The 27,497-nt window shown below is 39.6% G+C and overlaps 1 protein-coding gene across 4 annotated transcripts; it reads right to left on the bottom strand.

The window, feature by feature from the left end:
* Positions 1–7,227: 7,227 nt before the first annotated feature.
* On the bottom strand, positions 7,228–27,144 carry ZNF346 (zinc finger protein 346). Of its 4 annotated transcripts, none has more exons than XM_081949351.1 (7): positions 26,907–27,144; positions 19,629–19,732; positions 19,435–19,530; positions 18,782–18,929; positions 17,140–17,376; positions 14,101–14,194; positions 7,228–9,970 (listed from the first exon to the last, which is right to left on the bottom strand). In XM_081949351.1, exons 1-7 carry the CDS (start codon positions 27,127–27,129, stop codon positions 9,865–9,867), a joined length of 1,008 nt encoding a protein of 335 aa, XP_081805477.1. In that variant the 5' UTR covers positions 27,130–27,144; the 3' UTR covers positions 7,228–9,864. The 4 variants fall into 4 exon arrangements, with proteins under 4 accessions (XP_081805477.1, XP_081805478.1, XP_081805479.1 ...); XM_081949352.1 differs by having other exon boundaries at positions 17,140–17,373; XM_081949353.1 differs by having other exon boundaries at positions 18,782–18,923.
* Positions 27,145–27,497: the final 353 nt, after the last annotated feature.

Below are 27,497 nucleotides of genomic sequence, written 5' to 3'. Positions count from 1 at the left end.
TTAAAAAGAGCGCCAAGAAGGGATATCCAAAATAGGAAATGGCATTGGATGATGCAATCAAGCACTACTAAGAGCTCAGTTTTGAGACTACACAGTGACAATCAAAGCAGACAAGTATAAATTCATATTTGCTGCATCTGCAGTTTTGTGCCTAGCAGCCCTGTTTAAAGTAACCTAGGCAACTTTAGGGAAGGACGGGTAAGACAAAGCTCCTTCAAGAACGCCAAATGAATGATGGGTGGATTTCTTAGCAGAAAATGTCTCTCATATCCATTCTGCTCTAGATGCCAGTTGGACAGTCTAAAAGTGATGAGTGAGGCAGTGTCTCATGTGGTAATTTAGGATTCTTTTGAGCTTGTTGAATCTGATGGATAGGTTTGCTGTTTCTCAGTAAACATTTGGGCAATTCAAGAACATTGGCCCCTGTATTAAAATCCTGGGTTACAGCCCTCCAAAGGGTTGGTTTGTAACCCAAGAGATGCTGTGTTTTATTGGAGTTTTATTGGAATTACAGTACTCCTAATCTGATAATATGTTAAGATTACTGCAATGCACTCTGTGGAGGTTGGCTTTGGCCAACCATAAGCTACACCCTAATGCAAAATATAGTTGCAAGATTGCTAATGGATTTACCTTGTCAGTCTAGAACACCTATTTCAGATTGGTTACCAGTAGGCTACCAGGACCATTAAAGGTGCTGGTCATTACTTATGAAGCTCTTTAGGGCACAGCAGTGACTTATATTAGGCAATGCCTTGCCAGAACAGCATTTGCCATTTGCCCATATAAGGAGGATGTTGAAGATCTCTCCTAAAATAATTGGACATGAAACAGGTAACGGACCTTCTCAGTGATGGCCCCTTAACCTTATGGAATACCTTACTATATAAAGTATGGCTGTATCAAGTCTTTTAGGAAGCAAGTTTAATCATTATTGTTCTAGCAAGTTTTTGGCCTTAAGTTCTGTTCAAGTGACCATCAGTTACTTGATTTTTAAATTATATTTTGAAACATACATTATCCAGAAGTTGTATGGGTTCAATTAAATATTGCTAAGTAAACAAGTAGATACAGTTCAGTGTAGAGAGGAATGAAATGATGCATGTTGGCACACAAAACAAACCAATTCCAATCTTTTTATCTGAGCTGGCAGTGAATGATTAGGAAAGCCATCTGGAGCTACGGTAGTTATCTCAATAAAAATGTCAACTTGGTGTGCAGCTACTGAATAAAGGCAGATTCCATGCCTGATATCATTAAGAAGGGAATAGAACATAAATCTAACAAATGTAATAATGTTTTTATAGAAACCACATTTGGGAGTGTTGTACACAGTTCTGGTCAGTGCATTTTAAAATAGGGAGTATGCATCAATGTCAAAAGTAACTTTGTATTTGAAAAACGATCTGATACAGAATTTAACTGAAGTTGGTAACATTCATGGATTGTAATTTCACATATGGGTTTCTACTGCATTGGAAGCTTGGATTTCTTGTAACGTAAGATGTTCAGATCTAAATTTGATTTGATAAATAAGAATGTAGACAAAAATATTTATAATTCTCTGACTTATGATTTCATTAGACTAGTTATTCTTCATGATTGTATATTACTTTGATAAATGGAATATTCTAAAGTACATTCATATAAAAGTTTAATATGCACCACTGATCTGACATTACCTTAATTTTTTAAATGTAATCTTATGCCAATGTTATTTGTGACATATAAGCCACCCAGTATTGCTGGGTAGTGAAATGGGTGACATATAAATTTGATAAACAAAAAAGTAAAATGCTTGCAAATGCTTTTTTCCTGTTTTTTCTTACTTTCCTGCTTTTTTCCTTCATTGTTTTTTTAAACAATTAAAAAAGATGTTATATAGAAAGTCACCAAAAATGGCATCTAAAATGAGGTGGAACAGCTCCTCTATCAGAAATGCCTATAGCGAGAAGGGCTGTTTTGCTTGGATAGCGAGTAAGAGGAAATATATATATTAAATCATACGGGCATAAAAACTATGGATATTTCTTATACATGCAGTATTAGAATTTGAGGTCATTCACTTCGAAATAAAATGTAGGGAACTTTAAAACTGATAGAAGCACTTCTATGCTTCTACTGCAAACGTTTGTGGTTACCCAGCTTGGATAATTTTAAAAATGTATGGGTTAGATAATCATTGCTCCTAATATGCATGAGTACTTATTATTACCTTCTGAATCATAAGCAATATGGTAAAATCATGTTTATCTGGTAAATAGCACAACTTCATTTAAATACCTCAGGTGAATAAATATTATTTAAAAATCTCAATGCTACCATCCCAAAATAACTTTTTTAAATTGATATTCTGTCTTATAAGCTCTTTTCCTGTGGCACATACCTTAGGGCCGGGATGACGAACCTATGGCACGCATGCCACAGGTGGCACGCGGAGCCATTTGTCAGGGCATGCAAGGCATTGCCCTGTCAGCCTTTTTAAAAGCCATTTTTCGCCCTCCACAGGCACCAGGGGCTTTATAGGAGCCTGGGGAGGGTGAAAAGAGCCTCCCCCACCTCCCCTGGAGGCTTCAGGAACTTCCCTGAAGCCTGCGGAGCGCAAAAAACCAGCCCTATGGGCAAACCGGAAGTTCGGGAACGGACTTCCGATTTGCTTGTAGGGTCGTTTTTGCCCTCCGGAGGCTTCAGGGAAGCCTCCTGAAGGTCCCTGAAGCCTCCGAAGGGCCTCGGGGGGGGGGGGGGGGGAGGGAGGAGGCTGTTTTTGCCCTCCCCAGGCTCCTATAAAGCCTCTGGAGCCTGGGGAGGGCGAAAAAAACATGCAAAAAATGGGGGGGGTTGCGCCACTCGTGCGCATGCACACTGGGGGGGTCGCACGTTGCATTGTGGGTGCGGCATGCCCATGCACGACCCCCTGCGCTCCCCCCCTTATGGCACGCGAGCCAAAAAAGATTCGCCATCGCTGCCTTAGGGCATATGTAGTGTGTGCTATGCTCTCATTTACTCAACTCAAAGAATTAAAACTTTATTGAACAAAAATTGTATGAATTGAAAATATGGGATGCAAGTTGCTATTTAAAGATACAAAAGTCTGTGCTTAGTTACTCAGAGTTGAGTTTATTTATTAGGGCCATTTGTTTTCCTGTTTTAATATTGACTGTCTCCTTTTCCTTTCCCTGTCCCTCTCCCCTCATGCATCTCCCACTTCTAGCTTTATGCCCCACCAGCCTTATAAGGAATTGCTACATTAACCCTCTGCTCACCTTAGTAGACAGCGAGTCATTTACCATTTTATCAAAGGCCGTACACTGTATTTACTGGCTTTTGGGGATCAATAATAAAAGAGGGTCAGCATCCTCTTTTCCAAATTTGTGAGGTTCCCATAACACATGAAGGTTAGATTGGATGGGCCTAAGGCTTCATTTATCAAGACTAATGTCCCTACCTTATCACTCTTGAAAAATTATACCAAGGTCGAGGCAAATCTTTGCATAGTATCAACTGAGCAGTATCCATAGCAGTAACTTAATTAACATTTGGGATCAAGGACAAGTGAACTGAGCCACACACCAAATCTGTTGTTTCTTTCATTCTTAATATCTTTTCACTCCCGTTTACTGTTCCAGATGAAACACTATCTCACATACTGTACCTGCAAAATAAAAAATGACAATCACCTGCAAGCAAACATGCAAGCACACAATATTACTGGAAGCTCCCTGGATTCATATTTAGTTAGGAGTTTCATTATGAAAAAGAATATGTAGTAATTATGCAAAAATTAGTAAAAAGCCCAACTTATGCATCCATGAAATGTTGTGTTAAACCAGATTTTTAGCATCAAAGTTGAAGGTTGGATTCCATATACAAATGCTCACGCATAATTTACTACTACTGTAGTATTGTATTTTCCTTTTGCTATCCCCTGTTCAACTTGGCAGTAAGAAAGGCAACTGCAAAATGTACAACTCTCTTTGGCAGCAAGGCAGTGCTTCAATCAAAAATAACGGTTCACATCAGATTAGGAAATTAGCACTGTAGCACTAAATGAGTTTACTTTACTGAAATCATGTGAAATAAATTAGGGCAGGCCTTAAGTGGATTTTGTATTGCAGCTTTAAACAATTCACAACAATGGTTCTCCATCTCCCCCACGTGGTCACACATTGTAAGATCTCAGATCTGTAAACCGTTTTAGGCAATTTGAATCTCTCCACCTTTCTGCCAATGCTTCTTGAAATTCGTTTCATTTGCAACCACAAACTGGGGAGGGGCACCATTTCCTCCAGTTTCTCATTTTACAACAATTTATTGGGAAGAGTGGCAGCGTTTACTTTAAGCAATGATAGTAGCAGAATTTGTTTTCTTGCTTTTTGCAGTTACCACAAAATAAATCAGGAGAAATCACCACAAATAAACCTAGAGAAATCAAGCAGTTTCATATAGGCAATCCTCAACGGATAAGAGTTTAATGTTCTTACAATGGTGCTGAAAAGTGACTCTTACACCCATCCTTGCACTTTGACCCTTCTGCTGTATCCCTGCAGTCACCTGATTAAAATTTGGGTGCTTGGCAACCAAGTATGCATTTGCACACATTGCTGTATCCCAGGATCACATGAGAACATCCTTTATGACCTTTCCAGTGGGTTTCCAAGAAGCAAAGTCAATGGGGGAAGCTGGATTTGCTTATCAACCTGTGTGATTTGCTTAATGACCACAGCAAAAAAAAAAATAGTTTGATGCTGCTGAATCACATGACTTTGGGATGGACATCCTGGTCCCAATTGTGGTCATGAGTTGGACTACTTTTTGTGGTGGTTGTAGAGTACAGCCCTCAACTTATAATCATGAGTTTAGGAACCATTTTAAGTTACAATGGCACTGAAAAGAAAAGAAAAACTTACGACCCGGTCCTGATACTTATGACAGTCACAGCATTCCACAGTCACATGATCAAAATTCGGATGCTTGGCATAACATGTCTTTGCAACAGTTGCAGCATCCCAGGATTGTGATTGCTCTTGGAGATCCTCCCAGCTGGCTTTTGACAAGCAAAGGCAATTGGGCGGGGGTGGTGGTGGTGGTGGAGAGAAGACTCAGATTTGCATTAGCAACCAGAGGATTCATTTAATATCTGCAGTGATTTGCTTCATAGCTGTGGCAGAAAAGGTTATAAAATCGGGTGTGAGACTCACTTTACAGCCATCTTGCTCAACAATGGAAATTCCACTCTGAATTGTGGTTGTACGTGGAAGACTCCCTGTACAGGTGGTCCTCGACTTACAACAAAAACCTAGTGACCGTTCAAAGTTACAATGGCACTGAAAAATGTTTTTTACACTTGTGACCATTACAGCATCCCCATGGACATATGATCAAAATTCAGATGCTTGACCACTGACTCACATTTATGACAGTCCTGGGATCAGGTGATCCACACTCTGCGACCTTCTGACAAGGAAAGTCAATGGAGGAACCAGATTCACTTAACAACCGTGTTACTAATTTAATCACTGCAGGGATTCACTTAATAAAATGTGGCAAGAAAAATCGTAAAATGGGACAGAACTCACTCAATAAATGTCTTATTTAGCAACATAAATTTCAGGCTCAATTGTGGTTGTATGTTGAGAACTACCTGTATTTCCATCTCCTCTCTATATTTGCAGCGTTGTTTTCTTTTGGGAAAAAAAAGCTCTTCATTGATCAAGCAAACATTCTGAGGTGCTTCTTATTTTTAAAACTTGAAGTGGGTTACCTTAGGGGTCCCCAACCCCCTGTCTATGGACTGGCACTGGTCCACGGCATGCCAGAAATTGGGCCGCACAAACACGTGAAGCCCCATCGCAGGATGCAGGCAGCATGCGAAATCACGCCCCCTCTGGTCCATGGAAAAACCTCTCTCTACAGTCCCTGGGGCCCCCAAAAGGTTGGGGGCCGCTGAGTTAACTATTAGACCACTTTACCAACAAGGCGGTTTAGCCCACTTGAGAAATTCAGGCTTGGAAAATTACAATCTTGGATTTTTGAAACCCAGTGGAATTTTTAAAAAATTCAGTAACTATATTTAGCAAATGTTTCTAAGATGAGAGTAATTCACAAAAACCAGGATGATCTATCATGACTGCTGCCAATGTTTTGAATTGTAGACAGCCATGACCGAACTAGACCAACTTTTATAAAACTAGTAAAATAAGTGACTTCTTTCCTAATATATGGATCTAATAATTACTGTGATAAAAAGGAATGCATCCAATTTTAACTATGTTTATAAAGGAGATTTTAATCAGATGGAGGGCCCATATGACTAGTTGCAAAGTGCAGATAGACTCTATATTCTTTCACATACAACACCCACTATAAGCCTGACCAGCTATTTACAAACTTTCATGATTCTGATTCTGCTATACAATAATTAAGGAAAATCCCCCTCCCCCTTTTTACAACCCTGTGCTTTGTTTTGGGATGGAGTCGGGGCGACTGAATGGAGCTGAGCGTTTACTGGCTGGATGCCCTTCCTGATGCCTATGTGGAGCTCACAGCATTTTTTTTTTGCGCCCGGATATAGAAATATCTGTCACTGCCTAGGATTGAATTTCTCAACCTTCTGAGTGGGAGGCAAGTGTCTTCAGAAAAACATTAATTTTAAAAATTAATTCTGCATTAACAGATTATTAAGGAATATTTCAGTTTCCTAAATTAATTTTACCCACTGCTTTTATCATCTAGATTATGATGACTAAGGTGCTATTTGACAGGATGAAATTAATTTTCACAAGTTTGGCAAGCAATGATATTCTACATTGTTAAGCTTACACAGTAAAATACAGTTTTAGCAACAGATATTTCCAAATTAATACCCATCTAGATCTTTATTTCATCTCATCCCCAATTTTTTAGAATTATTCATTCAAATGAATGAATAAAACAGTTACCTACTCTTACCATAACACTATATACATACTGTTCAGAGCAGTAAATAGTCTGTATATGCCTAGTGCTGTATCAAAAATGATACAAGATGGTACTTAAGGTCTAAGAATAAGAATGAAGCCTGTCACAAGCTTCTGTCCCAACACTTTTCCTAAATATTCTAAATTTATGATATCGATTCAGATATTGCAATATTTGATGTATGCGCAGAATTGTGATTCTGAAACCCAGCCCTTGATGGGAATAATTTTTCCAAAGTACAAATATTACACAAGTAACACATACACTTGCTATGAATACAAAAACAATTCTTTAATCTCTAAAATAAGAAAAAGGATGCCTGACTATTTAAAAAAGAGAAAATAGGCAAAAGGTTAATTGTAACTCACCAATTTACCTTATCCCATTTGTACTTAGTCTGGACCAAAATATTAATCACTTTATTGAAGTAGCAGACTACTTATTCACCCTTGCATTTGCCAAAATTATCAACACTTAGCAACTGCAAAATGATTCAATAATTCAATATACAATAGAAATAAAATTCTAAAGTCAAAAGTTTATACAGGCAACCATAATCTCCAAAACTTTACAATGTAGACTGTGAAAGCTCACTAGGCATATCACAGACCAAGTCTCAAATAGTGCACAAGATGCTGGACAATGAGAATGCCAAAACAGAAAACTTAAATGTCGAGAAAGAAGAAAATTAATGTTAATGTACACATAACCACCAAAAGTCAGAAGATAATATTTGAAGGATTATTCACAGGAAAACTGTCATGAGAAAGTGTCTATGTGTATATATTTATCACAGATTTACACACAATATTATTTAAATCCTATCACTCCTTTTTTCTTGCAAAAATAAACTATATTTTGAGGGAAAAAAGGGAATTTACTTCAGAATTTACTGGAAATAATGAGATGCAACATCAGAACACTTAAGTAAATAAGAAGTCATGAATGTAAGCAAAGTTTTTAAAATAATTGCTTGAATTGGGCAAAAGTGGTAGAGAATAATTTATGCCCAAAGAAAGCAGCAGAAGGGGTTTGCCAGGTATGATAATCGATGGAAATAAATCATTATACGTAAAAAAAGTCCTTCTGGTCTACTTTGAATCTTACCATAATAGTTCAGCTGTAAAAGTAGACACAAAGATAAGATTCTTTTAATTTTCTTTAAAAAAAAACACCAATGGACTAAAAGGGAATGTGCGCATGCACACGTATTAACAGATAATATATATACGCCAGTGAACATATATAAGGTAGCAATATTCATGTTATTTCAATATCACAAATAATGCCGGTGGAAATAGAGACTACCCAAAAAGGTAAAAAATGCCAGGCAATACTCTCACTCAATCAGAAGGGGATGCAAATTCACATGACCTACCACTATATAAAATAGAAGGTAGTATACCCCAATTTTCATACCCATTTCCTGCCAACTCGCTTCATTTAGGAAGATTAAGTGATAATAAGAAAGACTATGCAGGACCTAGAAATCAATTACCTGGAAAGGATATGGTCTTCCTGTTCATTATGAAGATTGTAGATTAAACAAGCTACTGATCAAAGGACCTCTAAAGTGACAGTAAGTCTTATAAAATTCTGCTTCATTTGAAGCCGAACATTTGTTAGCTGGTTCTAAATAGGAGTAGTTTTAAAGGTGGGGTACATAAAGTGGCTACTATCTTATGGTACTCTAACACATGTAGATATTGACAGTTCTCCATTTTTACATGCACAGGGAAAGAATCTAATATTAGCAGAACTGATTATACTTCTTTCTTTTCTAAAGAAAACATGCAACCAAATCAACTTAAGTAGAATTCCCTCCTATGTTCTAGAAATTTACCAGCAAGAAGACAATAGAAATCTTAGAGAACAGATGCCTCTAAAACACATCATCCAATATTTAAGCTTCAGGACAGTTGCAAAGAAATGAGAGAGCTGACACTACCAAGAATAAAATATGCCTCAGGGAAGGTTCACCTACAAACACCACTTTCACTCGATAATAAAAATGCAGCCTCTGGGTTCTCTCAATTTATTTCTGTCTGTAAGAATGCCTTAAAGAACAAAAATTAAGAGCCTCCATCACCACATCAAATGATTTCTCATTAACATTTTAACATAAAAAACTTGGTATACACATAGGTTCAAACACATTACAGTTTCCAGAAGAAGAATGCCAAGAACAGAAAGAGTGGAGCTTTAGGGAGGTATCACTATTTGCACCAGAGTCCCCTCCTTCTTGTGTTTCTGAAGCTGATTATGCATACTAACAGAATTTTTTTTACTGAACGGACCACCAGTTGCTCCAAAGCCAACATCTGCTGAAATACAAAGTAGTTATGAATGGCAAAATGGATGACTTAAGAAACTGCACACAAACCCTATTAATTCCAGCAGGGGCAAGATGAATACAACACCCCATTCTAAGCAAGGATAGTTAGTCTGTCCATTACACCCATTCCACGTCTCCTAGATAACAAGCCTCGTGTTATCATGATTTAAAGATCTTTCTTCCTAGGGTCGATCTCCTTTGGCTGTTCCTGTGTTGTAGGACTCCTTTCTGCGTCTTCTAGGCAGAAGGGAAGGATGGGCTCAAGATGGAATCCCAGCAAATGCCAAGCCTTGATGGGTCCCGAGAGAACCCCACATCCCACCCACCCCCGTCTGCTGTTACAGTAAGAGATTACACAATGAAAACTACTCTAAAGGACTGAGCAAATGCCAAGTAGTAATGATGTCCCTTCTAAATCCTTTAGCCAATAGTTGGTTCTGGATCAGCTAAACCTGTACACTGCAGACCAGGAGGATCTCTTTTAGTCAGTAGGACTGTAATATCATAGCAGGCCGGCAAAAGGGTTCACTTTTGAGCCACGAGCAATCCAGAGACAAGCACAGCACTTTGCTCTAGAGGTCCTGGCTGAAATAGCTGGGGCCATCAGGGCTGGTGGTTTCCTCTCGTGTGTACAGTTGTTTCTGGTATCGTGCTGTTACAGGAATGCCTCCTGGTATGCTGGGGAGTGGGGAAGGGAAGGAATAACGTTAGCTCTATAAATTGTACATATCTGCCTCCTGGAAATTGTGTTTAAATCGAGAACAAAAAGATCTTGAAAAATTTCACAAGATTCCAAAAGGAGCCACTTCAAAAGAGCACATGCAATTTCATGTTAAAAAATTGTTCTATAAATTTTAAGTGAGACTGTGTGATAAAATGAGCATAGATACCTACCTGAGAAAAAATATTGCAAACCTTTGGCATAAAGCCTCTTCAACCCAACTAAAACTATAAACCAGAAACTTTAACTTTGCATAGAACAGCTTGATATTTAGCGGACCGGATTTGTCAGCAAAGCTGAACAATTGCTACAACAATTGGCTGACTGGTGCATTACCAGCACTCAGCACTCAGTTAGTGCTTAGTGAAATTTATTATATTGTGAAAGACGTGGCATTTAATCAGTTTACCTAAAACCAACTGTAGTGTGCAATATGTGTTGACAGGGGGGCAGAGATCGACCCCGAGGCCACTCTCTTGTGGGGTGCCGCAGGGGTCGGTTCTCTCGCCCCTTCTGTTCAATGCATACGTGAAGCCGCTGGGTGAGATCATCCGTGGTTTTGGGGTTGAATAACATCTGTACGCTGATGATACGCAGCTGTACATTTCAACCCCAAACCACCCCAACGAGGCTGTCGCAGTGATGTCCCGGTGTCTGGAAGCCGTCGGGGTCTGCATGGGGGACAACAGACTCAAACTCAACCCCTCCAAGACTGAGTGGCTGTGGCTTCCGGCACCTCGGTTCAGCCAGCTGACTCCATCGCTGGCCATAGGGGACGAGCTACTGCCCCCTGTGGAACGGGCGCGCAATTTGGGCGTCCTCCTAGATGCCCGGCTGTCAATGGATGACCATGTGGCAGCCGTGGCAAGGGGGGCGTTCCACCAGGTTCGCCTGGTGTGCCAATTGCGCCCCCTACTGGACCGGGATGCCCTACGCACAGTCACTCATGCGCTGGTGACGTCTCGCCTAGATTACTGTAATGCTCTCTACATGGGGCTTCCCTTGGGACGCACCCGGAGACTGCAGCTAGTCCAGAACGCGGCCGCGCGGGTTATCATGGGGAGGTCTAGATACTCCCACATAACACCGCTCCTGCGCGAGCTGCACTGGCTACCTGTGGTTTTTCGGGTGCGTTTCAAGGTCCTGATTACTATCTTTAAAGCGCTCCATGGCTCAGGACCTAGTTACTTGCGGGATCGCATCCTCCCACATACATCCCTGCGGCCAATCCGCGCTCACAGAGAAGGCCTTCTCCAAGTGCCGTCCGCTAGGCAATGCCAGCGGGCGGCGCCGAGGAGTAGAGCCTTCTCTGTGATGGGCCCAACCCTCTGGAATGACCTCCCCCCCGACATTAGAACCACTTCGGACTTCCGCTCCTTCCGTCAAAAATTGAAGACTCACCTGTTCCGACTAGCTGGCCTGGCATGATTATAAATGTTACATCTATGAACTCCTGGTAGTATATTCTCATCTGGTTATTTTAAGGGTAATGTTTTAGTTTTAATTGTTTTTAGGGCTTTTAGCCTCATATTTATTCTTCTGTACAGGATTCTTAATTTTAACCTCCTCCACATACATACATATATTTATAGCTTTATTTATATTTGTATTTTATCTGTGATTTATTGTGGACTGTACACCGCCCCGAGTCCCTTTTTGGGAGAGGGGGCGGTTTAGAAATGTGAATAAATAAATAATAAATAAATAAATAAATAAATAAATAAATAAATAAATAAATAAATAAATAAATGTTATGGATTTAACTCAGTAAATTAATAATTTGGGTAACCCTTCAAAAAGTGATAATAAATAATAACAACAACCTAATCTATTAGGACAGAACAGAATTTCTTGAGCTCAACAGTCAGAAAAAACAATAGGATACTGTCCTGAGCAGCATTTTCTAGGGCAGAATGAACCACCTTTGTGCACTTATTCCATCTTGAAACATTTTATTTGGCACAAGAACTTCAATAGTGATGTGAAGTAGCAGCTACAACATGTCATGTAACTGAGCAAAAATAGGATTTCTGGCTTTTGCAGAAAAGTGGGGTTGTTGTTTTTTAAAAGGAGTTACATTGATTGCTTAATCAGCAAGCCTAAAAACAATGAAAAAGGCATGCAGTTGGTTTCTAGTAAGAAACTGCCAAATTTCAATGGCACAAAAGAAAGGAGCTATGGGAATCCAAAAATGAGCATGCGGTTTATGGTTCATTGAAAAAAAATTCTCTACTTAGGTTTCACAGAAAGTGTACACCAACAGTTTTCATAGAATGTGATTTCCTCAATTAAGCGGCTTGCCATTACTTAATGTTATTATTTGCTTGGTTCTATTTGAAATATTCTAAAACAAATTCTGCCCAAATAAGAAGCTCTCCCATTGGCTGATACAATTAGAACACCAAAACTATTCAACTGAATTGTTCTGAGACAACTAGCTTCAGAGGATTAAAAACGGATTCACTCAGGGAAACTGAAGACATTTATTTACATATTCGTGCAGTGTGCTTCCACCATACAGGCCTGAGTTCTTTAGCAATAGCGGTTTCTCTACTTTACAGGTAGTCCTTGACTTACAGTGGCAATTGGGACCAACATTTTTCAGTCACTAAGCAATGCAGGGTGACACCACTGGTGGGAGAGGAAGCGAGGGGTTCACAGTTGGCTGGGGAGATGGGGCAGGAGTATGAGGCTCAGAGAGATTGCATAAGGTTGCATGAATGGTGGGGACAGAAGGATGCAAGTGCAACAGGGCTTGGGGTGGCTGCTGATGGATGGGAAGGGTGCACAAATGTCCGTTAAGACAGTGCAAGGGTGAAACTTGGGAAGGCTGCACAAGCAGCAGAAGAGGTGTGATGTGAATGCCATGGGACTTGGGATAGCCACATGGGCAGAGTGTGTGAGGAGTGTACATGATTGGTCAGGTACAGTAAACACAGTAAGCAACACTCAAGCATTCCAAAGGCAGGAGGGTTAGGAGGAAAGCCAAAGCCAAAGGTGTGAACCTAGAAGCGAGGCTCCCCCGAAACCTGCCACCCCTCGCTAAAGGGACGGCGGGGAAGGGAACCAGGCAGGCTGTCTGTACCATTGGGGTGGGATGGGCGGTGTTTTTTTGTGCGAGAAAGAACAGGCGGGAGGGGGTGATCGCATTGCTGGCCTGCCGCTCTTTTTGCGGCGGGCTTTTTGCTCGGGAGGAAAGGGCGGGGGGTGGAAGCACTTTGCTTCTCCTGCCACTGTTTTTGCGGCGGGCTTTTTGCGCAGGAGGGAAGGACAGGGGGTGGAACGCGATGGAGCTGGAAAGGTAAAAGGCGCGCCTCACTTCTCGCCTGCCCCAGAAAATAATAAGCCCTCCCCTATAATAAGTCCAAGGCCATATTTCGTGGGGCAAAAGAAAATAAGACCCTGTGTTATTTTGGGGGAAACACGGTAGTATCACCATTCCTGTACAATTTGTTTCAGAGCATTGGGAGCAAATTTAGGGCAGGCACAAAGGATGGTGTGACAACAGAAATTCAATTCAGAGAATAAAGCAATATCAGCTTAATGCTGAATGTACGTGTATGTCCTCACTGTGCTTATTTGCCCTTGTACATATTTTGGCAACTTGCAGATACATAAATCAGCAAACATAAATAAAACCCCCAGATTTTTAAAAGAAAAATCACTCTAACAGAAGAGTGAAGAACAACAATTTAAACCAGAAAATATTGAAGTTATCTGAAAGAATGAGGCAATGTAACCTGCCCGTTAAGAATAATTTTTTTCTGAATGCTTCATAATTTGTTTTTCTGTGGGGTTTGCAACAGCTGGGCTAAGGCAGGGTGAATTTCAAAGGATAGAGTAAATAGCAAAATTCCTAAATTTCCATTCTCAGCATTATAATTATGGTTGCTAGACACAAGGAAGATTTTTTAGGAATATTAAACTACATGGTCTTCTAAAAGAAAAGCATATTAATTCAATTTAATAAAGGGATGAAAAACCTTTATTACCACCAAGCATTATATATCACTAAACATTAACACAATTCAGTGGTCATGTCTGAAAATTACATCTGTTATTTTAGATAAAAAAATAAAGCACTTACTGATTCTTGTGTTTGAAGCCACTGATATGAGCTTGATACTGCTCTATAGAATTCAGTACTATGTTACAGTCATTGCAGGGATATCCCTTTGCAGCTGAAAATATCACAAAATTTGAGCATCAAATTAACTGAATTAAAGAGCCAAGTCGATATAATTAACCGTAAAGAGGCATTCACAATGACTCTATGTACTGTAATGCTAGGAATTCTAAGCAGTGTCATAGTCATTGTCAGTTTAATTTACACAACAGAGCAGATTTATGATCATATAGCCAACTTTCCTATTCTTTAATTATAGCCGCTGCAGGGAGTTCAAACTTAATTCGAACATTAATGGTGTGCTGTTTTCAGGATTTAAATGTATGCTTTCAAACAAAATAATTTTTACTACGGCGTGGGTGTGTTCAATCTAGAAAAAGGCATCTTGAGAGGAGATTAACATTACTGCCTTTCAAAGAGCTGTTCTGAGCCCACTATGATTGCAATGATATTAAAAAATAATAATAATGGGAGTTCTGATCATTGATCTCCTGAAGCATGATTCTTTTCTAAAAACTGTAGAACTCCTGCTGCAGAGCTATTTTTTTGCATTACTCTCTTTCTCAGATCCTTAAACTATACCAGAAGGAAAATGAACATTTGTTGTTGTTAAAAAACTATTAAATGAAATGTGACATAAACACACTGTTCCAAATTGAAGTATTATATTTTGCAATTCATCTGTTTCTGGTTAATTAAGTTCTGTTAGAAATATTTTCCTTAGAAAGAATTGCAAGCAACATACTCAAATGAATACTTTGCCATGTAGTTTTTAATGAATGTTTGAAAAAGGCCAAAAAAGACACATCTGCCAGATCACCTGGGAATTATAATAATTTTAAAGGCAAGAAATATATAAAGGTCCTCTTCCCATTCCGGAGGAAAAGAATGAAGAATGGCAACAGTGCAACAGATAAAATGTTGATTCTTAAAATATCTATGAAAATCATTAAAATGTGGAATGTTTCTGAATGATTAATAGGACCAGCCATTTTTAAAATCAACAGGATGGAAGTTGCAGATTGGACAATTACCTAAAATTCTCATTATGGAAGCTTTTAAATAATGCTCCTCTAGGTTGCTATTTCCCCTGCTATGAACCCCAATAACACTCAATTATGAATCAATCTAATATATTTTCCATCCATCCAACCAACCCAACCCTCCATCCAGGATTGCTGTTGCCAAGCAATGTGGTCATGTGACATCTTGCTTTATAACCACATCACTCAGTGACAGAAATTCTCGTCTCAACTGCCTTCATAATCGAGTGCTATCTATACTTAAAATGAAAAGAGGGATAAACGAAGATAAATATTTGGGAAAAAGATGTTTGTGGTATTACTGGCACTCACAAGATTGAGTAGTCGTAAGTCAAGAACTACCTGTAAAAACAAACACTTAATGGATAGTTAGGATAATTCCATCACAGATCTCTGCAAAGCAAGTAGGGAGTTGCAGGAATACAAATAAATGAATCAGAATATTCAACTTGAAGTAAGATAAACCACACGTACAGAGGCACAAAACTGGGCAATCGGTGAGGATATATTATCAGATGTTATCAGATAAGAGGAGGAACAAATTGAAGTTAAGTTCTCTGCCTGGAAATATTTCGGGATGGGGTAGATGAGAATCATTGCCAAAGGTACGTTCCTATGAAACTTCAATATTATAATAGACAGTTAATAGGAGGCTAGAACAAACCTTTTGGAAGAATCCTTCAAATTACAGAATTAAATGTTGGGTTTGGATCAGATTGAAGCTCCATTCACAAATCTATTGTTTTACTGGACATAGTTATTTTTAAACATTTCTTTAAAAAGCTATTTTTACCACATTGATATTATTTTGAGAGGTCTATCTTTATGATCCATATACGATTTTCCTATTCATTTTGAGATAAGCTGTCACACGGGCAGACTATCAGGATACTCTGCTTTTATATTGATAGTCTCATGTGACTGCCAAGAATGTCTTATCCAAATTACTAACAAGTTCTATAATCTGTTTTTAAAAAGTATATTTTGCCAACTGTTAAGTCTTCATTCACTTGTTTTGTTTTACTTACAACTTCATGAATCATTTTGCTTAATTCTGAATTCTAGTTTACCTCTGAACTACCAAATGTTATCCTTATTTTGACATGCTTTCTACTCACAATAATGGTATGGATCATTTGTATCACTGTCAACATTTACATTTAAATTTCTGACTTTTTATTTATTCTTTTTGGATACATTGCACATACATTCTTCTTCATTTTCTTTCTAACAAAAACCTTCCATACTAGATTGTAGCACTATAAACAATGAAGCCATATTTTTGCAGCTCATGGAAAATTAAGGATTAGATGTAGAAATTCCGCCACCCACCGTTGCCTCTCTTAGCATTGGCCTCAACCCTCTTGCTTTCCTTTTAGTGTCCAAGTTTCAGATTTGGGAGAATTTTAAAGACATTTGTGAGAAACTAAGAGGCTTCTTTTCCCAAGCCCAGAATTTTCAGGATGTCTCTTCTAATTCTCTCCTCATCTAGAAGGAGCAGTTCCAACCTAATCACTCTGCACATGAATATAACTACTGTGAAAAATAGAAGAGTATATTTTGTTTCAATGTACATAAAACAGGTAGTCCTCGATTTACAACAGTTCGTTTAGTGATCATTCGAAGTTACAATGGTACTAAAAAAAAAGACATAATTGTTTTTCATACTTATGACCATTCTAACATCCCCACAATCACACAATCAATAGACTCCTGGCAACTGATACAGTGATTCACTTAACAGTTGTGGCAAGGAAGGTCATAAAATGGAGCAGCATTCACTTAACAAATGTCTTGCTTAGCAACAGAAATTTTGGGCTCCTAAGTCAAGGACTACTTGTACAAAAGTGAGGCAGCCCAATATCATGAAAAACAAAATAAAAGGTTAGTTATGGCATTATGAACATGTACAACTGATTCTGTTCTTTATTCTGAAAGCCTTCTATAAAATACTCACCATTGGAAACAGCTGGTTGCTCGGGAGTTCTCCCATAGTGTGCCATTAGCCTAAGCTTGGTTTCCTGCTTTTTGTGTTTCTTGCCGACATAGTGTTGTTTTGCCATCAATGGATTATTGAAAGTAGCATGACAGAGATTGCAGAATTTGTCTGGGTCAGAAGCGTTTTGATTCTCTTCATTAGCGGACACAGTAGTGGGAAGAAGATTACTTGGCTCTTTCTGAATGGATAAAGCTGCTACAAATATAATCCAAAAGATAAAAAATCAAAAAATTAGAGGAAAGATAAAAGCATATTTTCACAAAACCAGAACTATCCTAGGGTCAGAAAATTTCTTTCTTATTCTGCATAAAGGTTGAATGTTCTTAGCACATGCACATGTATATGGATTACAAAACAAATAACCTGAAATGGCAAAATGATTAAGGATATGTATTTTGTGTGCTTCCATCAGGCATTTTACCATTGTATCAGTCATCAAACTTGGGACACCAGTATGCAAATTCTCAACTTTACACACACACACACACACACACACACACACACAAACCTTATTTGTAGAGGACAGGGACTGATGGTATAGTGTTTGTACCATAATGTATATAAACCCTAGACCAGTGGTCGGCAAGCCGCGGCTCGCGAGCCACATGTGGCTCTTTACACACTTTAATGTGGCTCTTCTGTGTGCCGGGCGCCCACTCCCCTCCCTCCTCTCGGGCACTTCAAAACAAGCGCCCCTTTCCCTTTTTTCTTTTCGACCCACAATGATTAGGGAGGATCCTGAAGTTGGGCGGGGACGAGAAGCGAGGAGGCAGAAAAAGAAACGGAGGCTAAGGAGCTTCCCCCTGCCCCCTCCCAGCAAAAATCTAACCGGGGAGCCAGGCGGGCAGTAGCAAATTAGCCGATCACGCATGCGTGATCGGCTAATTTGCTACTGCCCACCCGGCTCCCCGGTTAGATTTTTGCTGGGAGGGGGCGGGGGGGGGAAGCTCCTTGGCCTCCGTCTCTTTTTCTCCCTCCTCGCTTCTTGGGGCTCCACCAATGGGGGAGCAAGGCCCGCCCAGCGCCAGGCTTTGGGCTAACACAGAGGTCTGCAAAGTTGGCTGTTTTAAGACTGGTGGACTTCAATTCTCAGAATTCTGGGAGTTGAAGTCCACAAGTCTTCAAGCTGTCAGGTTTGAAGACCCTGGGGTTTTTTTTTTCTAAAGGGTTGGGGGTGCGAAGGTCTTGCAACTTGACGGCTTTAAGACTTGCATGCTTCAATGCCAGAGTTCCTGAGCCAACATGACTGGAGGAGGAATTCTGGGAGTTGAAGTCCACAAGTCTTAAAGCTGTCAGGTTTGAAGACCCCTGGGTTTTTTTTCTCTAGAGGGTTAGGGGTGCAAGGGTCTTGCAACTTGACAGCTTTAAGACTTGCGTGCTTCAAATGCCAGAGTTTATTGAAACTAAAAACTGTGTACCATCCTATGTATTTTCGGTTTTAAAAATGTGGCTCTCAAAATAAATTTCAATCGTGGTTTTGGCGAGATTTGGCTCAGTTGAAAAAAAAGGTTGCCCACCACTGCCCTAGACTATTCTGACGAGAGGTTTTTTTCCCCCACAATGCCAGGAGAGAACTCCTCTGTACCTTTCCTGATCATACCTTCTGTTTTAGGAGACTGCTGCTTCAGTTTCAAATTCTTGGCATGAGTCTTGCCTAAGTAGTGAGAATTAGCCACAACAGGTGAAGAAAAGGTCATGTTACAGATGGGACAGCATTTGTTCCTGTCTTCACCGTTACTGCTCTGTTGCTTGTAAAAAGGAACACAGACATTTATTGGGATTGAAGGGACAACGGAAAGCATATCAAAATGTCCCATGTTCAGACACTGGAACTTAAATGAAACTGTTAGCACCACACTTTACTAAATATTGTCCCTTATTTAAAGCAAGACAGTGATGGTAACACAGAATTATTCAAGTAAGGCTTAATATGTTGTAAAATGGAAATAATTTGATAAGGATCTCATCACCATACAAATGATGTAATGAGAGAGAACTTTAGTTTAAAATAGATGTATGTTTCTGTAACAATATTAATTCACAATTGTCTCTGAATTGTAGTCTTCTAATAAGCTTAAATTTATTTTCATCGAAGACTGGATTCAATGTTTTTTCAACAATGCCCAATGTCAAAAATTATCTCTGGAACATTGTACTATTGGCCAAGACTTGCTGCACTGAATGCACCCAGCAGATTTTCTATTATAATATAATGTATGATGTGCTTATTCTTCTTTAGAGTTCTGGTATTACCTGCTCTGTATCCAGCTTTATTTTCTTATTCTGACAGAATTCCTCTTCCCCATGGATAGACATGTATCTCCGAACTTTGTTTGCATGCTTCTTACTCTGAAGAAAGATAACAGAGGACAAGAAGACTAAGCACACCCAGGAGCTTTTATACACACATCAGCAATTTCAACAGCTACTTCTAATTTAAACCACACCTGATAATGAGCAAGCTTCTGGGATTCAGAGATGAGAACTGCACTACATACTTTGCACTGGGTATCAGTGAAGATGTGGCTATTTTCTTTGATCAGCTGATCCACTGTAAAAGGCAAGAACAACATTAAATATGTATATATACATGAATGTGAACATGTGTAAATTAAAAACTAAGAATTGTCGCAGTCACCAAGCAATCTTTATGGGCTTTTCCAGAATAACACAGAACTCTAATATTTCTTTGCTTTCTAACAAATACGAGTTAAATGCTCTGAAATGACAATTTTAATGCCTTAATCAGACAAAAAGCAAATACATTCTGAGAAAAAATATTTTATTCATTACATTTAACTCAACAAAACAAAAAATAGTTGGGCTTGATTCCTGGTGATTTCATGTGCATATAGTTTCTTGGTAACAATCTAGAAATAGCTTGCCATTGCCTTCTCTTCCACTTGTAAAGAAAGTAATTTTAAGACAGCACAATTAAAGAGTCAATGTTTCTTTCAACTATTGATCCACATTTATTTTAAATATAATGCCAATGCTTCCATTAGTTTTCAGTTAAAAAAACCTGGTCAATGAAAGTCTTTCTGTAGAAAACTACAGTTCTAGCATTGTTTCTGGCTTATAAATCTTCAACATTTAATATCTCACATTGTGTCAAGATGATAAAGAACCATTTTATTGACTGTTTTGACAATATATGTAATGGCCAGTGTTAGTATGTAACTATCCTACACCAAGTTAACTGCTATGTATACATGGATTAAGAAGACTGAAAAAAATGTATGAATAGAGAATCTCATCTATCATTGATCCGCAATTCTGTACAAACACCCCATTTTACAAACTCCAACAAATCATTACATTGACACAACAAATTAAAAATGCTGCTGTTAAAGCATCAGAGAGAAAAAACCTCATCTGAATTATTACTTAGTAAAACAGATTAAGAACTATCCTCAGATAACAAGCATTTGTGGCAATTTAATGTTAAGAGATTTATTGTAGAATATGTGTTGTAGATTGTTGCTTTGTCATTTTTGTTTTTATAAAGATTATGGGAGCAATAGAACCATCGAACACATGATGCTCATTTTCTTTTGCTGTTCATTACATTTCTGTGCAAAAATCTAGTAGAAAAGATTCATACCTAATACTGGTAATTGGGAACAGCTTTTCTAATCCTGTTGACAACTGTTACCTGATAAACATTCCAACAGCTTGTAATAATGTTTAGTGAAAATCCATCAACTGTATCGCTTTCCGATTTAGATTTGAACATTCTCCTTATCTATTTTTAAACTTTGGAAGAGTCTGAAGCTCAACGTAAGGAAATAGCTATAAATTATTAAGGTAAACTGGACCTACTGAAATGTTCTGATAATTAAGATGAATTTTAGGCTTAAAATTCTTTTTTATTTGTAACCAGCACACCAAATTTAAATTCTATCAAAAATAAGATCAATCCAATCATCGTAAAATCTGTTCGTTACTGATGTAGAACTGTTAAATTCACACTTAAAATTGTGTTCCAAAGTGGCATACATGATGTCTATCACAGATTAAAAGACTAAAAGCAGTGAGACAACTTTTGGTATTCTAAAATTATTATAGTCTTCAAGTGTTTCTGTCCTTTCTTGCTACGGCAAGAGTCAATATTTCAGCTGTAATTAAAAGATCTCATATTCTCAATCTTAATTTAGACAATGATAATTTTATTGATTTCATGGTATAATTTTCACAGCCCTATGCTTTGGACTAGAAGACCTCCAAGATCCCTTCCAACTGTTACTCTCTATTTTATGATACCAACTGGACAAAAATAATTGGCTAGGTGAAGCTTAGTATATATAAATAACATTTTAATAACTGAACAGGTAACCACATTTTGCTTTTCTTAACTGCAAAGAAGCATGCCTATATAAATGTAAGAATACATATATAACTAAATATCTAACTAGCACAGTAACAAAATAAAATGAATAGACCAGGAAAAAGTACCTTTCTGGTCACCAAAAATGAACCTAATAATCCCTTCCAGGTAGAAGGCAATTTTTAGACTTTTTTCTTTCCTGTAGAAGAAAGCTGTTATCTTTCAATTGCACGTACTGATTTCAGCTGACTATAGTACCATTTTGAATAAGTTTTAACAGGTTTTCTACCCACAACAAAAATTAGAAAACCAAACTATGTTTAAATAGTTAGCAAATACATTATAGCTAACTGATGGTGCCGTAAGTTCTTAAATTGACTCTGTTTCTGTCCTCTTTATAAGATAGAACTGTCAGGTCTATCTTTCAGTAACAACAAAGATAGTTCATAATTAAGTCCTACTACTTTCTTGATCACTGAAGATGGAGCCAATAGGACATGGATGTACTACACATTCCTATGGAGTGAGAAGAGTTTAAAGCAGTGGTTCTCAACCTTCCTAATGCCGCGACCCTTTAATAGTTCCTCATGTTGTGGTGACCACCAACCATAACATTATTTTCATTGCTACTATGTAACTGTAATTTTGCTGTTATGAACCGTAAATATCTGATATGCAGGATGTATTTTTATTGCTATAAATTGAACATAATTAAAGCATAGTGATTAATCACAAAAACAATATGCAGTTATATATTGTGAAATATTTATTTCTAATTACAAATAAATGAAAGGGGTCGACAATCTTAAAACACTCAAAGCCATTTGGATCCATTTCCCACAGAAAACACCAGGAGCCACAAAACCTGGGTGGGTGTGGCCAACTCAACCTCACTCCCACTCAGTCACATGACATCCCCCCCCAGACATGCCTACCCAGGTTTCATGGCTCAGTGTTTTCTGTGGGAATAGGGTCTCTCCTCTCCTTTCTGTTTTTGTCTATTTTTCCTCTCCCTTTCTCTCCTTTCTTTTTCTTTCCTTCCTTTTCCCTTTCTTTTTCTTTCTTTCTCATTGAACATGATAGCAAATCCAAAATAAAGTTATTAATTGTAGGAAATTGCTTCTCTGTAATCTTTTCATAGTGAACTCTAAGTTTATAGAAGCTGGCAAGATTGTACTAATAGCAATAGGATATATATTTTGATTTCTTTTGAGCTTGACAATATAATACGTTATCCAAAATTATAACTGTATTTTCAGATGCATTTTTTGCCATCTTTGTTATTTTCTTTAAAAAATAACAGACTTGCTTCCAATTTGTGCCTTCTGGCAAACTGCAGTTTTCTTGGCAAGAGATCTAGCTTGCTATTGCTTTCGTCATAGGTCTGAGAAAGTTAGTTTCTCTTTCTTTCTTTCTTTCTTTCTTTCTTTCTTTCTTTCTTTCTTTCTTTTCCTCTTCCTTTCTTTCCCTGATTTGTTTCCCTCTATCTCATTCTCTCCCTTCAGCTCTTTCATTTCTTTCTCCCTCCCCTTCTCCCTCTTTGTTTCCCTCTATTTTCCCTCTCTCCCATTCTCTCCTTCCAACTTTCATTTCTCTCTTTCTCCCCCCCCCCCTTTCTCTTTCATCTCTTTCTTGCGCGTGCAAGCAAAATACCCTCCTGGCCCGGGATCATGGCGGTGTGGAGAGCGTCTCCTTCTGCTGCCGCCACTGAGAAGTGAGTAGCTAGCTGCGCTGCGCAGGAAAGCCATGCTGCGCAGAAGACTCCTCAGCGTCAGACTTAGATCAGCGCCAGCTGCGGTCCCCTTCGTGTTGGCTCAGGAAAGAGCCGGAGCAGCCGTCTCTGGATGCAGAGAGGGAAGAGTTCCAGAGCCCTGTGCAGTGCAGGAGAACTGGAGCTCTTCCCCCCCCTGCACCTAACCAGCTGCTGCTGCTGCTCCCCATTCACCTCCTTCCTGAGCCAACACAAAGGGGACAGCAGCTCGCGCCGACCTGAGTCTGGCGCTGATGAGTCTCCTGCGCAGTGTGGTTGCCCTGCACTGCGTACCCAGTTATTCACCTCATTGCGCAGTGGCGACAGCAGGAGAATCATTGTCCCCTCTGCCTTGATCCTGGCCTAGGAAGGATTTTGCTTGTGCGCGCAAGAGATAAGCAGCTAACGGTCTCCTCTTCAGATCCTGGCGGAACTAAGCAGAGCTGGCTGTGCCGGGGGAGGGGAAGCGATGTCAGGTGGAGACTCGGTGGCGGCCGCAGCCTCTCCTCAGCCATTGCCCTTCTTGCTGACCAAGCCTCTACCCTTTGATGCAGCTCAACCCTGGTGAAGGCGTGCGCCCTGTAGGAGCTCCTGGGCAGGAACAGTTGCTGAAAAACAGTCGCATGGGAGGCCGGCTGAACTGGCCTGCTGGGAAGCCCGTCAGTCTTCTGGCACCTCACCTCTCCTTCCGCCGCGCAAGGAACCTGAGCGGCTCCTTCCCTTTGGGCCAGCTTCTCGCCAGCCTCTCCGCAGGAGGCTCCGCAGTGACCTGTGAAAAGGTCGTTCGACCCCCAAAGGGGTTGCAACCCACAGCTTGAGAACCACTGGTTTAAAGTATCTTCTGTAGTAGCATTTACCCGAAGGCTCAAACTTGTCTATTTTATTTTAAATGACTGTTTGCTTCGGCTACTGTCCTACAACTGGCAATGAGCACTAGTAGCTAACAGAATGTGACCCTACAAGAATACACACTATCATACTATATCCAGTAGGAGGATTCATTGCTTTCTTCATCCTTAACTTCTTCTCTCTGGTTTTGAAGGTGAGTGAAGACAAAAACTTCTCCTTCATTTTTCTTGTCACTTAAAGAGCTTGTCTCCACCAAGCAGATTCTAATACCACTTGTATCTGCCTGTGGGCTCCATGATGCAACTGCAAATAAAAAACACCTTTTTTTTTTGCAATTTCCATCCACCTGGAAAATGCAATTGTCCATCCACCTGGAAAATGACGGCATTAATTTGAGGAACATTTTCTTTGGACCTTAACTTCTCTATCTTTGAAGCATGTCTTGTTAGTGGACCTGAGAACTTCAGCAACCATTTCCCTACCCTGCTTTTTGCTCACATAATATTTAAGGTGAGATCTCTAGGCCAAAAGGATGAAATTGGTCTTCTTTAACACTTTCTCTCCACCTTCCAAGGACTGAAGGATTTTTCCTCGTTTTCTATTAGAATGGAATTGAGAAAAGCCTGAGAAAAGCCACCAAGAAAAGCCACTGCTTCTTCTAGCCAACAAAACTAAAGACTGAAATGAGGGAGTTTCGTCCAAACAGGGCAAAGTCTTAAGATCTTCCTAGGAGAGATGGAGTGAAATCTTCCCTATCAGCTCCATCTTTGGTAACCAAGAAAGATGTATTTAAAATATATCCATAGCATTAAATGCATAATTTAAAGAGATGAAAAGATTTCTAGGCTGAAAATCGGCAATTCTAAGAATAAAGTTCAAAATTCTGATGAAAACTAAGAAAACATCAGGTACAACTAAACCTTTAAATTTCTGCCTTTATTGCATCACTGCATAATTACTACCTTCCTACAAATTGCTTGTATTCTATTTCATTATTCCCCCCCCCCCCAAGTTTCTGATAACATTACTTTTAAGGTGACCAACATATTTAATTACCATAATCAGCCAGCCAGCTTTTTTTGGTCTGGTACCAATTCTACACTTACTTTTTGAGTTTGATTCTAATGTGTGATGAAAGATTAAATGAAAAACTTGGCCCTGAAAAGGTTACCTATTCCAGATTTTTATATTATCTAAATCCAATCCAATCCAATCCATGGTGTCTAGAATAGGCAATGTATCCATAGAATTGTCAGACAAGAGACAAAATTTGTAGCTATTACTACATATGCTTAACTATTATTGGATGTGCCCTCACTACTGATTCATCTGTGATGTAGAGATTTCCCAATAAGATATTAGCATCCTCATATAAGCCTGCAAGGAAATCTAGAACATTGGCAGGAAAAATTGCTCAGCTGGAGCAATACTATCTCTCTACAAGGTAACAAGACAGGTTCTCAGAAATCACCTTTTCAATGCAACTCTTAAAGTTTCTAATATATCACCTGTTAAAATATCTTATCATACTTTCCATTTCTTTAGTACACCCTTCCTCAACACATTTTCCAGATATTAGGGGACAAGACCTATCATGTGCCATTTGTCCCCAATATGTGTGATAATTTAATACATTTAATGAGCAACAGTTTGGGAAAACCTCTTTTAGGGTTTCACTCTGGAAATTCAGTTTATATGTATAATGAGGGAGGCAATATATCAAGTAGGATAAAATCCAATGCCAGGAATGAATCACTGGCAAAAGTCAACAAGCCACACAAAATTAACTGACTGCGTTCTATTGATTTAGAAATGATCCTAAATACAGTTTTTAATCCCTCATGTTTGGACTATTAATTCTTATTAGAATCAGTATCATGGCCATTATTCTCTGGAGATGATGAAAGTTTCACAGGTTGTCTTCTGGAAGGTTCCAGGTGGAAGGAGAACCTGATTAAGCCACAAGGAAAGAACATTTTTCTCTCTCATTGCACCACTAAATTTCCTGAGACACTAGTTCTAAAGTTCATCCCCAAACCCCGATAATTTTAACCTACTGTTGACCTCACCTCATTCCTAAGAGGTCTGTAAGGGGCGTGCGTAAGTTTACCGTCCCTATCCTAATGGGATAGGGTATCCATTTCATGTATTTATAATTATGTATTTATAATCTTGTTTATACTTTTATCTTATACATGCTTGACAAAATAAATGAAATTTAAAAAAATAAAGTTGTCGACCGAGAGTCGGGCGTCGTGTCCCTACAGCACAACCGAAACGGCGAACTCTTATACACCATCTTATTAACAAGTAACGGGTTTTCGCAAGCTTGGGACTCAAAAACCGTCCAGATTCCCGACTTCTTGTCCCGACTGATTTTCCTTTTCATCTCAAGGCGTCTTTCAACTTCGCGTCTGTCGGGTTGTCGCCGGTAACGAATTGAAAGGAAAAAGTATCCAGAGCTCTCGGTTTGGCAAGTGCTGGAAATGTCGACGGACCTTCGAGAGGAGGCAGAAAGCGATCCACAGGCGGGGGGGAAGGGGGCGAGGGTGGAGCAACGTTTTGAGCAGCGCTCGTTCTGCCACGTGATAAGCGCGCGGGGGGGGGAAAGGGGGATCAGCCACCGGTCCCAATCCTTGAAGCCCCGCCTGAGAGCTGCGGGGAGAAGGGTAAATGGCCAACATCCCCAGTCCTAATTTTTTGACGCAATACTGCACGCGTATAGGAACAAGGTAGGACGATTAAGGTGCAAGACCACCGGTCCTCCGCAACAGCAAGGCAGAAACACCCCAGCCTCACCTGCCTCTTTTCCCACCGGCAAGGCTGAAGCGTCCCCGTTGCTACCCGCTTCGTCCGCCATCTTCTTCCAGCGTCGCCGCCCCCGAAGTGTCGGTCTTCTCCCACAACTCCGAAACATCGCGAGAGCTCTCGAACCAAAAGGCGCATTCCAGTAACGCGAGAGCCCCGCTTCCTTAATCGGCACGTTGAAAAGTGGGAGATCTCCGTTCTCGCGATGCTTCATTTCAAAGCCTAGTGGGGAATGAGAACACGTGACTAAAGCTGATTCTACAAGTGCCCGGAGATGGGCGGACGTTCGGCGGTAACTGAAGTCTGGATTGCCGTTAAGTCGGCGCAGTCGACTATTTTAAGGTTCTTCGGAACGCACATTTCGCGCCCTGCGTGAAAGGGCTACATAATGCAAGGGTTGTATATCTCAAACGTGCAATTTCACGTCCGTCGGAATCCTTGTGGGAATTGTTTCGACTATCTGGAAGCCTTGCGGGAGTGAAAAAAACCCGATATAATACACACACACCGGTCATATTTAAAAACAAGTACGGGAGGCAAGGAATAAATGCTGTTAAATGAGGATAAAGAGCAATGCCGAGT

This window comes from Natrix helvetica (assembly GCF_964273705.1).
Source record: "Natrix helvetica genome assembly, chromosome: 1".
Classification (NCBI taxonomy): Eukaryota; Metazoa; Chordata; class Lepidosauria; order Squamata; family Natricidae; genus Natrix; species Natrix helvetica.
The sequence above is the reverse complement of the archived record's forward strand: the minus strand, read 5'-3'. Positions and strand labels throughout refer to the sequence as shown.

Excerpts from the sequence above, each read along its gene's own strand:
- ZNF346 (XM_081949351.1), bottom strand. The coding sequence starts at position 27,129 with ATGAAGCATCGCGAGAACGGAGATCTCCCACTTTTCAACGTGCCGATT. Across the intron at positions 19,733-26,906 it reads GCCGGTGGGAAAAGAGGCAG|TGGATCAGCTGATCAAAGAA; the intron begins GTGAGGCTGGGG and ends TGCCTTTTACAG. Across the intron at positions 9,971-14,100 it reads GGCTTCAAACACAAGAATCA|CATACCAGGAGGCATTCCTG; the intron begins GTAAGTGCTTTA and ends CCCACTCCCCAG.